This window comes from Anguilla anguilla, chromosome 11, assembly GCF_013347855.1.
Source record: "Anguilla anguilla isolate fAngAng1 chromosome 11, fAngAng1.pri, whole genome shotgun sequence".
NCBI classification, from domain to species: Eukaryota; Metazoa; Chordata; class Actinopteri; order Anguilliformes; family Anguillidae; genus Anguilla; species Anguilla anguilla.
The window spans coordinates 30,212,755-30,226,320 of NC_049211.1; the positions used below are offsets into that span (position 1 = coordinate 30,212,755).

The 13,566-nt window shown below is 41.5% G+C and overlaps 2 protein-coding genes across 2 annotated transcripts; one reads left to right on the plus strand and one right to left on the minus strand.

The window, feature by feature from the left end:
• Nucleotides 1-1,416: 1,416 nt before the first annotated feature.
• On the minus strand, nucleotides 1,417-8,656 carry LOC118208537 (coiled-coil domain-containing protein 42 like-2-like). Its single transcript, XM_035383304.1, has 7 exons — nucleotides 8,577-8,656; nucleotides 6,222-6,323; nucleotides 5,497-5,601; nucleotides 5,172-5,372; nucleotides 4,424-4,639; nucleotides 3,319-3,483; nucleotides 1,417-1,685 (listed from the first exon to the last, which is right to left on the minus strand). The coding sequence occupies exons 1-7, from the start codon at nucleotides 8,592-8,594 to the stop codon at nucleotides 1,623-1,625; spliced, it is 870 nt and encodes a 289-aa protein (XP_035239195.1). The 5' UTR covers nucleotides 8,595-8,656; the 3' UTR covers nucleotides 1,417-1,622.
• Nucleotides 8,657-10,610: 1,954 nt separating this feature from the next.
• Nucleotides 10,611-13,555, plus strand: LOC118208292 (lysophosphatidic acid receptor 6). Its single transcript, XM_035382818.1, has 2 exons — nucleotides 10,611-10,820; nucleotides 11,612-13,555. Exon 2 carries the CDS (start codon nucleotides 11,642-11,644, stop codon nucleotides 12,602-12,604), a length of 963 nt encoding a protein of 320 aa, XP_035238709.1. The 5' UTR covers nucleotides 10,611-10,820; nucleotides 11,612-11,641; the 3' UTR covers nucleotides 12,605-13,555.
• The last annotated feature ends 11 nt before the right edge of the window (nucleotides 13,556-13,566 follow it).

Sequence of the window (13,566 nt, forward strand, 5' to 3'; positions counted from 1 at the left end):
AGCTCATCCCGGGAGCTGTCCAGATGGATTGATGACTCTTCCTTAGAACCCATGATGAAGGCTTGTGATATAAGTTGCTCTTTCAAAGTCAATGTTACCGTGATGCTTCCTTCTGAAATGTATATCCAATATCACCGGTGTCCCTTTTTAATAAAATGTATAGCCTTGCGGAAATAAAGGTCCTCTTGTGTAAATATTCAAATTTTGATACTTTAAAAGCTAGGATCTGCAGTCATTTGATTTGGACAAAGTGATTGAGTCGCAAGTGTAAGTAATCTTCGGTTTTTCAAAAAGCAAGAACGTTGTAGTACGATTCATGACGTCACAGAAGTTCTTGGCAACACTGGCTTGGCTGTTAAAGTATTACTGCGAATTTACAGTGATTATTAGTGCAGCGCTTAGCAACTTTATTGTTTATGCCATATTAAATGTCTGTAGAATGATACCAAGCTATATACATATGAATATCACAGGAATATTTTAAGAAAACAACTGTTATTTGCACGCTAGCAACTGCGCAGTTTATAAAATGCTCAGAATTCATTACTTTTTATAATACCGCGTATACAATGGCTGTGTTCCGTTATTCGTTCAAGTTGACGACATAGCAAAATTCCAAAAAAATGAACCCATGAAACGATGTCATCGTCGGCGTCAACTTTTGGTTTATGAAGGAAACAGAATTTCTTACATAATCATTAGTTACATCACATTTATATATCCTCTCGATTCAGCTTGATTTTTAAAAGTGGTTTATTTTCACATCCTTAGTACGTAATGTACCGCACTTTAACTTAATTTAAAGTAAATAACTATTTCATTGAAGCCAGTATTTATTTATTTATTTATACTGGCATTAAGGGTTTAGCCATTGACGTAGTTTTAGTTTTGTAATGATGGTTTTGAACATAAAACAATTCAATAGTACAGATGTGGATGAAAGAATTGACAAATGTGTGAAATGAACAAAAATGTTTTTAATACTGTAAATTGCGACTATAAGGAGTATGGTACTGTATTAAGAACAAGCGATGTGTGTATTGAATGAGTCGAAAGTCCTATCAGACCCTGCTTAGGGAGTCGCTTTCCAGAGATGATTTATCTTGGCAGTCATTGCAGAAGTATTTTAAAACAATAGCATTATTGCAAGGGAACGACTAACCAGGTCATAACCAGACCAGTGGTGCATGCTAACACAGAACCCAGAGTGATTATGTGCAAACCTGTTAAAATGAAAAGAGACTGAACACTCATAAATTAACATTTTAATTCAAGTTCTTACATTTATCTGTAAATTACGAGTTTGCTCTTCTTTCTAATTTGGAAAATATATAATATATATATACATTCAAATAAAAAATGCAGTTTTAACATAACAAAAATATATATTTTTTAGTTTAGATCTCTACAAATCATATAAAAATACCATTTCAATATCTCTAAATTATTAGTTTAAATATGTTTTTGTCAAGCTCAGAAACCCCATGAGTTCAGGCCATTGCAACAGAATAGAGTAAAATGAACAGTATAGTATAAATACAATTTCCATAAACATATGCAGGTAATCTAAACAGTCAGAATGGAGTTTCTGGAGTGAGTGTTTCGGCAGTATCCTGTTCTTCCTAGATGGTGTTGGTTGCTTTGAGCTTCAAAGCGGACATCCATTCAGTGATGAATATCTCAATCTGTTGATGAAACAAAGTGCATGGACACATGATTTCCTCTTTCACAGCAGCTTCTGAAAGCAGTTTGACAGGCCCCCTGTGAAAAACAGGGGCCTCATTTATAGAACGGACTTACGATCAATTTTGAACTTAAATAAAAAACCACGTATAAGTAGTTATTTATAAAACCTTACTTTGACGTGGAAATGATCTTATCTCTACGCAAAGTCTAGACTTGACGCAACAGGATGCGATGTTCAATAAATAGTGTGTCAAATTAGAAAAAAGTAACCATGGCTGTTCTTGTGTTATTGGAAGACATTGAAAACCATGCTTTTAGAAGGGAGAGAGTTTTCAGAGACCGGAATGACTTTTTTTGCACATGATGATCTTCCAAAAAGTCTGCTTTTTTCTTTTGGTCCATGGTTATTCCTGACTAAACCCTCATTTGTGCTAGCATTATATAAGGGGAAATCGCTGATTGTAAGGCACCTTCAGGTGCTGTCAATTTTAAGTTAATTTGAGATTTATAGGTCACAGGTGCGTAAGTTACAAATGGGCTTCTTACAACCTGCGTAAGCAAGGTTTTTTATGCTCAGTATCTTTTATGAATCAAACGTAAGCACACCGTTGGAAATGATCTTAAGACTAAGTTCAAGTATAAATCTAAGAACATTTTTATAAATGAGGCCCCAGGTCTGACCTTAATAGACCATGTAACTGTTTGAGCTGGGAGAAGAACGCACACATGAAAATCTGGTCAAACCAGCTCAAGCGGGAGAAGGCAGGCCGGTCCGTGGTGAGCAGCGGCCTAGAGGTGCGTCCCACTGCTCAAAAAGCGCCTCCTCCTTTCCTCCGCTACCATCTCATCTCCTCCATGCCCCCAGAAACCGATCTTTGTGTCCTCCCTCCTTCCAGCGTCCAAATAATGGAGATTAGTGAAGCACACAGAACTACATTTGTGAAACGGCCTCAAACTCCTGAAACTTCCCCTCCTTTCCTCCCCATACTTCCGGGTAGGAGACGAGTGGTAGTGGGGGAGTGGAGGAAAGGTGGTGAAGAGTGAAAAGTAATGGAACACACCCCAGGAGAAAGGCGCTCACTTTAGATCATCTGCAACCTTGCCCATGGTGTTGAGTCGACCAATTTAGCTAGTGCACATAATTGATACGCTTATGCGATTGTACATGAAAAATAAGCGTTCCAAGCTATCACTGAAAATGCGTTTCGCGACGAGAGGTGTGGTGCAGTTCGTAGGGCAGCCGAGTCTCGACGAAAAGCCACCCGCCCCCCCTCCTCCCTACCCCCCGCATGAGCCAGTGTTCAGTACCCGCCATTTTTTTCTCTTTTCTGAAGGGTACACTGCCGTTGTATGCTTGACCAAGGCACTTAACCTGCATTGCTTCAGTATATATCCAGCTGTATAAGTGGATACAATGTAAATGCTATGTGAAAATGTTGCGTAAGTCGCTCTGGATAAGAGTGTCTGCTAAATGCCTGTACTCTAAAGCGATTTAATTTCCCTTCTCTATCTCTTTACTCTGTCTTTTTTATACTCGCCTCAGTAAAGCAAGAAATATGAAAAGAGGGCAAGCTTGTCGCGCTCTCCTAATTTTTCATTTTGAAAAACAATGTGTGGTTCCTGCCACAGCACCTTCTCCAGCTGCCCGGGACTGTCCTCTGGATCCACGGGAAAAGCCTGGCAGAACCTGGACTTCCTGCACACGTTCCGGTAAAGGTTGAGCGTGGCCATCCTTATCTGCCCGAACAGCATAGTCTTCTCCGCCGCCGTTTTCTGAATGCGGGCCCACGTGTTCTCCTGCATGACCACAGAAGGGCAGCAGGTTGGACACGGGCACATACAACACCAGGAAGTTCCCGCAGTAGTGTTCCTAGGATGGCGGTGTAGTCTTCAGAGAACTGGGCTTGCAACTCGGAGGTGGCAGTTTGATTCCCACGGGGGCAGTATCATCGTGCTCTAGAGCAAGGTGCTTAATCTGACTTGCCTCACTGAAAATATCCTGTCGTAAAAATAGATTTTATGTTAAGAATTGTAAATTGGTCTGGATTAAGAGCGTCTGCTAAATGCTCAAAGGTAAGGCTGTGTAAAGCCCTACAAGAACTAAGGTGCCTAATCAATGTACTACCTAAGTAAGAAAGGGAAAGTCATCAAAAACTAGCAATTTGTTTGCGTCCAAACCAAGGAGATTGAGTGGGTAAGGACGAAGCCCCCAGGATGAGGCTACAGAACTGCAGTAAGTGGAAGAGTTCTGCCCCTAGTGGCTGGACCCAGTATGATTTTTACACAATTTCCCTCCATTAGCAGGGCTATATTTGATGGTAAAAAAATTCTGATATTCAATCTACATAAGAACGAGAAACAGAAAACAGTCTTGATTACAAAGGCTAATGACTGCTATCAAAACCATAGTAGCTTTGCCATCTAGAAAGCAATAACATTCTTATGCTACCCCCTATAGGCCTATAGGAGGATTTGCCATTGGTATTTTGGAGACAAAGGCTTACCAAATCATTATGGCACTTGGAATTTAGTTTCTCACTTTTTATAACTCAAGTGTCCCAAAGTTAATTCGTTGATTTTTCTGTCATTCTCCTCTCTCCCTTCTGTTCTTCCTCCACCACTCTCCCACTCCCCCTCCCTGCTCATGGTTCAGTTCGGCTATCCTCAGCCAGGCTTTGCTAGCATGCCACGTCCCCGTTTCATCCCCCCAAAGCCGCCGGGAGCCCAGGCGCCTCACCCAGTGCGCGCGGTTCTGCTGCGCTTCGTCCAGCGCCCTCTGCAGCTGCGCCATTCTGCTGTTGAGCTGCATGATGGCGTCGCTGCTCTGCTCGGTGAGGACGGACAGATTGCTCCGGGCCTTCTGGATCCTCTCCTGGTTCTGCTGGGTGGTCACCTGCAGGTTGTCCCTGGCCATCATCAAAGTGTTGTAGCGCGACATCATTTGAACAGCATTCTGAATAGAGGGGACCGGAGGAACAGGGGAATTACTTGTGTAATGCAACGTGTAATGCTTGCTTTTCAGATCTTATTTTATCTGTTCTAAATGAATCGACTGTGCGTGAAAACGCCACAGACTGCTGGGGGGGGGGGGGTGGGCCAAAGCTCCAATGCAAATACAAACCAACCTCAGGTATGAGCTATGTTAATGCTTGTGTCTAACTATGAAGCATTGTGTGACTCCAATTCCATCTCCAGGACAACACTGGCAATCTTGTGACGCAGACAGAAAATTCACTTTTTTAGACTGCGTCTTGGAATTCATACACTCATCAATTGCTCACAGAGGGATGCACTTTTGTTCTCTTACATTCCGAGCTGCTCTGGGTAAGAGCACCTGCTAAATGGGTGTAATGTAATGTAATATAAAATTTGTAATATAACTCATACAGACACCAGACCTACCCCTACCCCCCCTCCCCCCCCCCCCCCCCCCCGCCTCCTCTTCAAAATGCTTTGTCCCAGCCCATCTGATCCATCCAACCTACGCGCTTGCTGGCCAGCACCACTCTATCCATGCAGTGGTGATACAGCTCGTACTTCCACACGCGTTTCTCCAGCCGCTCTTTTAGTTTAACCAGGTCATTAGTCTCTTCCCGGAGGTCATACAGGTGCTCCTGCTTCTGATGGGCCAGGTGCTTGTCGTGTTTGGCCTTCTTCACTGCAAGCTGTCTGTTCACGTCTTTAATCTGGGCAAGAAAAGAACAGGTTGTGCTCAGTTGCACTGTGTGGTCAAGAATAGAGGAAGCTGGATTCAGTTGCACTGGGTTGCCATGTCTTATACCTGGTGAGTGATGCCTGGGTCCTCCTTACCTTCAAGTACTCTTTAAAATCCTCCTTGCACTTCTCCATTCGTTCCACCGTTTCCCTGAGATGTTCCTTGTGTTCTTCCACTGATCGGAGGGCAGACTCAAATTGCTAAAACATAAACAGAATTGTGATCTAGAATCCAGGGAAATCCAGAATTGTAATAAGGATAAGCAGAGGCTTTTCAGGCTGACTTTTGCAACCTGCACCTTTTTATCAGTGTAACTTTCTTTAAACTATAAATTATCCTCACACCCTACACTGCTGAAACAACGATCAAGCTAGTACTTAATGTACTCCCTAGCTAATCTCAGAGGTGTAATTCAATTAAATGCTATTTTATTCAAGTATCCTATTTCATGTGTGGGCAAATGACAGATAGGGTTTTCAAAATGAAAGGCAAACCATTCTTATTTAAAATGTCACATTTCTGGAATGTATTCAAGTTAGTTCTACTACATAAAAAATGGCATTTTTTTTCAGCAGCAATCATGTCCGTTTTCAACTATAAATTTTCAAAATAATAATACTTTGGTATATTTTCCACAAATTAAACCAAGTTTAATTAGTGCCAATCAATTAGTGCCAAGTAACTATCCAAACTTTTGGAAGACAGAAGGGTATCCACTACAAGACTGATTTGTAGTGCCACATAAATAAAAAAAATGACTCCAAATGTGAGGACGGGAAGGGAAAATGGCTTCCTAACATTCAGAACCCTTTTCACTCACCGCCTGCATTCTAAGTTCAGTATTGGCCGCCTCTTCATCCTGCTTCCTCTGCATCAGCTTGAGAGAAGAAAATGGCCGCTCATCTTCCGAGTGATCCAGTTCCTATCGAAGTCAAACTGTTATAAAGCTGCACCAATGGGGGATGCTATACCCCATTTCCCAAAATTTCAATGTAATTTTTCCTTTAACACGTCGATGTACTTCCGTTATTCAGCAGCAGACATTAATACATATGCACATTAATAGGTAGGTCAATGATCAGGAGGTAAGAGCGGTTGTCTGGCAGTCGGAGGGTTGCCGGTTCAATCCCCCGCCCTGATCATGTTGAAGTGTCCCTGAGCAAGACACCAAACCCCTAATTGCTCTGGTGAATGCAAGGCATCAATTGTAAAGCGCTTTGGATAAAAGCGCTATATAAATGCAGTCCAAAATCATGCTATGAAAATTTCCAGCCTTTAGCTTATTGCTTCCTGCAATGCAATGAAACACAGCTCTGACCCACATTTAACCACAATGAAAACTGAGAATATATTTTTAGATGTGCCAGAGAAAATGGCACTAAATGGATGATCAGAACATACTGTATATTATGTCCTACAATAGGCCTACAGCCTGCATAACTCTACGTGCATATTTGTTATCAGTGCTGTACAAGCATAGGAAATTGGACCAATAAGGGAACGGACAATGTCTTATTATGAGCTTTACAAGTGAGGTTACGAACACCCCTAACCCTCCCCAAAAGATGGTTTTGTGCCACCTTAAAATAGAAAATTTTGAAAGTAAGAATGGTATTCACTGACAGGAATAAAATGGAAGAATAATTTTGTTTTTGATTATTTGACAAAAACATCTGATCACACTTAGGGTAACATGAAAGTTGAAAATGTACATTTTTGAAACATAAGAATGACAACACTTTGGTTTAGTGATGGTATACAATATCAAACAGTATATAGGGGAAAAAACCAACAATTTTTTCCATGGACATTGCATCTAAATTTTTGTCCTGGCACATCTTGGAATATGCACTACAGCTCCAAAAGTATGTGGACACACCTTCTAATTAGTGGTTTTGGTTATTTCAGCCACACTCATTGCTAACAGGGGCACAAAATCAAGCATACAGCCATTAAATATCCATTGACAAACATTGGCAGTAGACAGGGTTGTACTAAGCTCAGTGACATAGTGACTTCAGTGTGGTACTGTCATAGGAGTTTCGTGGGGAAGGACTTGACTGGCCTGCACCTGACCTGTCCTGACCTGCTCTACCCCATCAAACACCTTTTGGGATGAATAGGAATGCCGATTGTGAGCCAGGCCCAACGTCAGTGCCCAACCTCACTAATGCTTTTGTGGCTGAAGGGAAGCGCATCCCTGCAGCCATGTTCCAAAATCTACTGGCCTTCCCAGAAGAGTGGAGGCTGTTCCTGTTCCTGCTGTAGGTGTAACAACTCCATATTAATGCCCATGGTTTACGAATGAGATGTTTAATATGGGTGTGACCTTAAAATGTGTCCCCACATACTTTTGGAAATGTATGGATGATGACTGTCCTACCTCACTGTATTATCCATATTTGATTTATTTTAGAATAATTTCACTCATTGGATGCTAATGCCATATTATTTGTAGAGGGACAAAACCTGACGAGCGTCAGCCACAGAGGCGAAATGGTCCATGTCAAAACCATTCTTCTTGAAATACTGGTCAATGATCACAGAATGATCTTAATGCGACTGTTTTATGCGAAAGTTGGGAATTCTGAAGGGGATAACGACGCGTTCTCATTTCATCGTTATCTTAGGGTGTACTGAGAAGAGTGACCACAAGTGGGCCGTATTCGATAATTGCTAGCTCCGTTAGAAAAAGTGTAGTTTGGTTATTAACCTCAAGTTTATGGTTTGGTATGAGGCGTCGTCGCTTTGAAGTTATGAAATCACGTTGCTAGCTGTACGGAAGTGTTTTTAACGTTGGACAGCTTGCTCAGACAACATTAACTACCTAGCCAGCTAGTCTACTGATTACACATGTTGTCGGATGCCTGCCCTACAAAACAATCGACACCCAAACGAATTTCTCAGATCCCGCATCTGTCATTAACTCCCATACATGTGTAGTTTAAAACCTCCCCTAGGCTATGGATTTTTAATCACCTATTTTTAAAGGTCATCACTCCAGTCTGGCAAACCTGGATACATGTGAGACTGAGATAAAAATCCGTATGAATTAAATATTATTCCGGCACTCTCTGGGGACTCGCCACTACCGTTACTACTCTGTGATAAAACGCTACCGTTCATCATTTTTATCCATGACGAAATGGCAAGTTATCCTGACAGAATTGCATACCATACTTTTCTTCAACATTTCAAACCAAGTGCGTAAAGTTTCATCAACAGCAGCAGCTTCAAGTGTAACCTTGTTGCAAGAGCTTTTTTAAATGACAACAAAACATTGCGCATGCGTGATCACTTGAAGCTCAGCTGACAGTCAGTTTTGAGACAGCGATCAAGAAAACGTGAGAATGCAACCAACTGAAGGAACAATGTGGGGAGAACCCACATTGTTCCTTTAGCTGGTGGCATTGGTGGTTTTGATATTGGCTATCTCTTTCACCTCTGTGGATGATGCTTGTCTGATATGTGTAGTTTTGCATGCTTGACATGTCAGCAGTGCTGTCTTGAGTGCTGGCAGCAGCAGCAGCCGCAGGTAGACCAGTCAGATTCTGGGTGCTTTTCTTGTCAGATTCTGGGTGCACTTTCCATTTCCATCCATGATGGGAACTGGACGGCAAATTAGCGCCAGAAGTGAGCCAGAACCTGGCCAAATATAATTTTCTATCTGGGGGGAGGCTGGAAGTTCTTCACCCAAATGTATTTTCCCCCCAATAACCATTTAACACCAGCTAAGGGATAGGAAAACGAAATGCCGTATTACTCCTGGAAATTACATTACAGGTATTTAGCAGCAGCTCTTATTCAGAGCGATTTACACAACTTTTTACGTAGCATTTACATTGCATAAATTTATACAGCTAGATATATATTGAAGCAATGCAGGTTAAGTACCTTGCTCAAGGGTACAACAGCAATGTGCTACACTCTCAGAAAAAAAGGTACCAATCGCTTGTCACTAGTACCTTTAGAGGTACAGTTCTGTACTTGTACAGAATTTGTACCCTTGTGTACCTTTATTTCTGAGAGTGTACCAGGGAATTGAACCCATGATCTTTAGTTTACAAAACCAGCTCCTTGCCCTTACACTCATTGTACTACACTGCTGCCCTGAAATGAATTGATTGACAATAGCTGTGCTGTTGAGAAGTTATAAACAACCAAAGAGAAATTATTCAGTGATAACTCATAATCATAAAGCTGTTCAAAAAAGGGTAAGGCTGTATAAAATAAACAGCACAGGTAATGCGCTATAATTATGTCCTCCAAAAATGGCCAATTGGTATTATTTCATATTAATTTGAAACATTTTACACAGGAGTGACAATAATTTTGACAATAATTTTGGCACCTAACATTTTAAGAAATAAAATAATTTATCTTTTAAAAAAGATAAACAATTTCTATGGACAATAGAATTGGGGGGGGGGGGGAGGGGCAGGCGTTGTGACCCCTCATTACTTGTGTTGATTGTTTTATTCAGCCTTTTTGCACATCTTCGTCAAGTTTTTTTTTTAATTATTTAAATATTTTGTTTGATAATTGGCCCATGCCCACACAAATAGACAGTGCTGTGTGTATTACTTGAAAAATGCAATCTGATATTATACATTACGAATGAAATAACAAAAAATGTTAGTTTGTTGGACTACTGAAAAGGTGTGAACTAATTACTTTTGAATACTTCCAGTTTCATTTGTCAAATATACTAAAATAAATGTTAACAGAATACATCCGTTCATACGATTCTGTGAAGATTACGTTTTTTTTTTTTTTTCATTGAAGTACATGCATTGCAACATCAACTTCCTGCTCATCTTTCATGTGTTGATGTAGGCTATTGCAGTAGGCTATTACAGTATGTACCTTCTTAGATTTAATCCAAAATGTAGTCATATAATATTTAAATGTAGATTATGCATATTTTTGAAAGTATCATGGTATGATTTCGGTTCATTCTTTAAAAAAATATGATTAGCTACATACTCCAGATTAAAGGTAGTCCGTTCCAACTCAAAACTGCAGACACAACGATATATCTATCACGGTAGCCCCTTTCAAAACATGTTTTTACGATTTAACAGAATATTTTTCACTTGCGAGGGAGTAGCCTAGTGTACAGTAGGTATTTTCCTCCGACAACTTGCCGTTGCAGTTGTGATATTTATAACACCCAATACATGACAGTGGAACGTGTGGGAGGTGTGCAGACACAAGGTGCATTACTTCCTGCAGTTTTAAGACAGCAAATGCACTTCAGAGCGCAGTAAGCTCTAAATTTTCCAGTGGTGATGAAAACAACAGGCGGATCTAAACCCGCCGCGTTTTAATGTAGCCTACTACTTTTGAAATCGTGTGAAAATCAAGATAATCTTTTCCAGTATTTTCTTGGACCACTTCGGATACCCCTAAATCATCTGTAAGTGATCTTTTGTGCATTACTGAAAATTACAAAGTGTATTCAGATCATTCAATTATAGACGATTAGCAATCCAACTGGAAGTTTTGGAGCGGATTCAACAAAACCATTTAAACGCTTTAAAAAGTGTTTCACAATTTGCATCATTACGTTTGCAGTTCAATTAAAATGGTCTAACGTAGAACGCTGGTGCTACTAGTCCCATGCTGCATACATCTTTGGCTTTAAATACTTAGGTTTGGTTATTAGCCTCTTAACCTCTTCGCTTTGGTTTATGACTAAGTAGTTTTTCATGTACTGACACTAGACACTAGTGTCTTGGTATCAGCTCTTTATGTAAGACATTATGTTTGCACGGTAGTTTATAAACGTGTCTGCTAAATGCCTATAGTTAATGTAAAATGCAGTGTGTTGTGTGTACAACTTTGAAGTTCAAATGATGGAGCCTAGGTTTTAGATTTTATGAATACCAGTACTAATTATGTAATTTTTGTTACAATTCCACTGCTTATACACTGTACATTCGACTGTTTTCCTGTTATCTTGTTCCTTCTTAATTAAGTGTACCTTCAATGTTATTGTTGCATTTGCTTTTTCAATGTTTTCTGAACTATTTTTAATCTTCTTAATGCCCCATTCTCATGATTGTCCTCTTCAAAGCTGCAGAACTACATATCACATAATATTTGAAACACACAGGAACAGAAACACAAACACACACACACACACACACACACACACACACACAGAGAAAGGGAATTAGTGATTGTAATACATCCTCTTTTTTCCAGGCCAGTTCAGTTCAATTAGAAGCTGGAGCAATGATGAATAATTCTACTGCAGAGTGCAATCCCAGAGCCGACTTCCAGATTTACCTCTTCCCAGCAGTCTACTCCCTGGTGTTTGTGTTAGGGCTTCTGGGAAATGTGGGCGCCCTCTATGTGTTCATCTTCAAAATCACCCCACGATCCTCCTCAAACGTCTACGTCATCAACCTGGCATTGGCAGACACAATCTTCCTTTGTACACTGCCCTTCCGCATCCACTACCACCTGAAGGGGAATGACTGGGTCTTTGGCTCTCAGGCTTGCCTGGTCATCGGCACTCTTTTCTTCACCAACATCTACATCAGCATCGCCTTCCTGACCTGCATTTGCATCGACCGCTACATCGCCACCGTCCACCCGCACACCTACCTGCGGCTACGCGCCACCAGATGCACGCTGTGGGTGAGCCTGGCCGTGTGGATGGTCACTGGGGCGGCCATGCTGGCCTTCGTCGTAGACGGGCCGCTGGACAGCATGACCCCCGAGGCTGGCGGGTCCCGCAGCAGCTGCTATGAGAACTTCTCCCAGCGCGAGTGGGCCAAGCGCATGACGGCCTACAACGTGTGCGGCCTGGTGTTCGGCTCCATCGTGCCCCTCGTCGTCATCATGATCTGCTACCCGCTGGTAGCGCGCCGGCTCGCCCGCATCCGGACTAGCACCAGCAGGCGGGCGCTGCGCATCATCTATGCCATACTGGCCATCACCGCCGTCTGCTTCTTGCCCTACGCCGTAGTCCACCTCCTGCACTTGCTCATGCGCCACCAGATCATTCAGAGCTGCGTCTACGCCAACGCCATCTACAAGGCGCGGAGGCTGACCATGGCCCTGGTTAGCCTCAACAGCTGCCTGGACCCAGTGCTTTACTACTTCACCACCAGTCACTGCAAGTGGAGCTTTTTCAAGAGGCTACGGCTAAGGAGGACCCGGGACGTGTACACCATCACCAAAGGGAACTAACCAACCCGGTGGCCACTTAAGCACCATGCTGGTTCATTCAAAGTACAAAGAAGGGCAACTAAATTGGTTCCTGGAATGAAAGGAAATGGCTGTGTGGACAGACTTAAGATATGTAATGCATTCAGGCTCCACAAAAATATGCCTGCAAGGTTTTTAATTCACAAATGGACTGAATAAATTGGACTAAAAAAGATTTTTACATTACAAAACAAGTTCATAAGAGTTCTGTTGTAGAAAAAAGGGGCTTAGGTGGCAAGAGGCTAAAGATGAATTCCACACTGATATTAGGAAGTATGTTTTCATACAGTTGTCTGGAACAGTTTGCCCATTCATGTGGGTTTGATGTCGTGAGTGATAGTCTATTCTGTGGGTAAATAAGTGGTTAAATGACCTGCTTTTGTCATATGCATTGTAATGTTCTTACAGCAGTGCTGCAGGGAATGGTTCATTGACTGTGGGTCTGGCTAAGCCTGCTGGTTTGTGATTACCATGTTAATGTTAAACTTGTATCGATATAATCAGTATTTCCAGGGGTTTGGCTTTCTGGTGCCCTCATGGGACTGGTTTGATGGATTCGTATATCAGAACCTGATGCTGTGTTAGAATTTTCTAGCCAAAAAGGAAATGGCTCTTCCAGGAGAATGAGTTGATTAGCTCAAGCTTTGTTTTCGTTTATGTGATTGAAAGGCGAGTCATGTGGTAGGTGTATACATCTAAATATGCATTTGTGTCATCACACCAGAATGTTAGCCTACTTTGGGAATGAAGAGATAGGCCTAAGAATGTGTGCTGTGCACTGTGTAATTTTGATGTAAATAAGAGATAACTGATGTCGGGGGCAGAACTAGCCTCTCATACTGTGCGATGAGAAATAGTCACACTTAGAATCCTTTTTTTTTAATGCAAACAATCCACAATGTTACTTGTTAACATTCATTAAACAATATTTTTCATGAATTAAG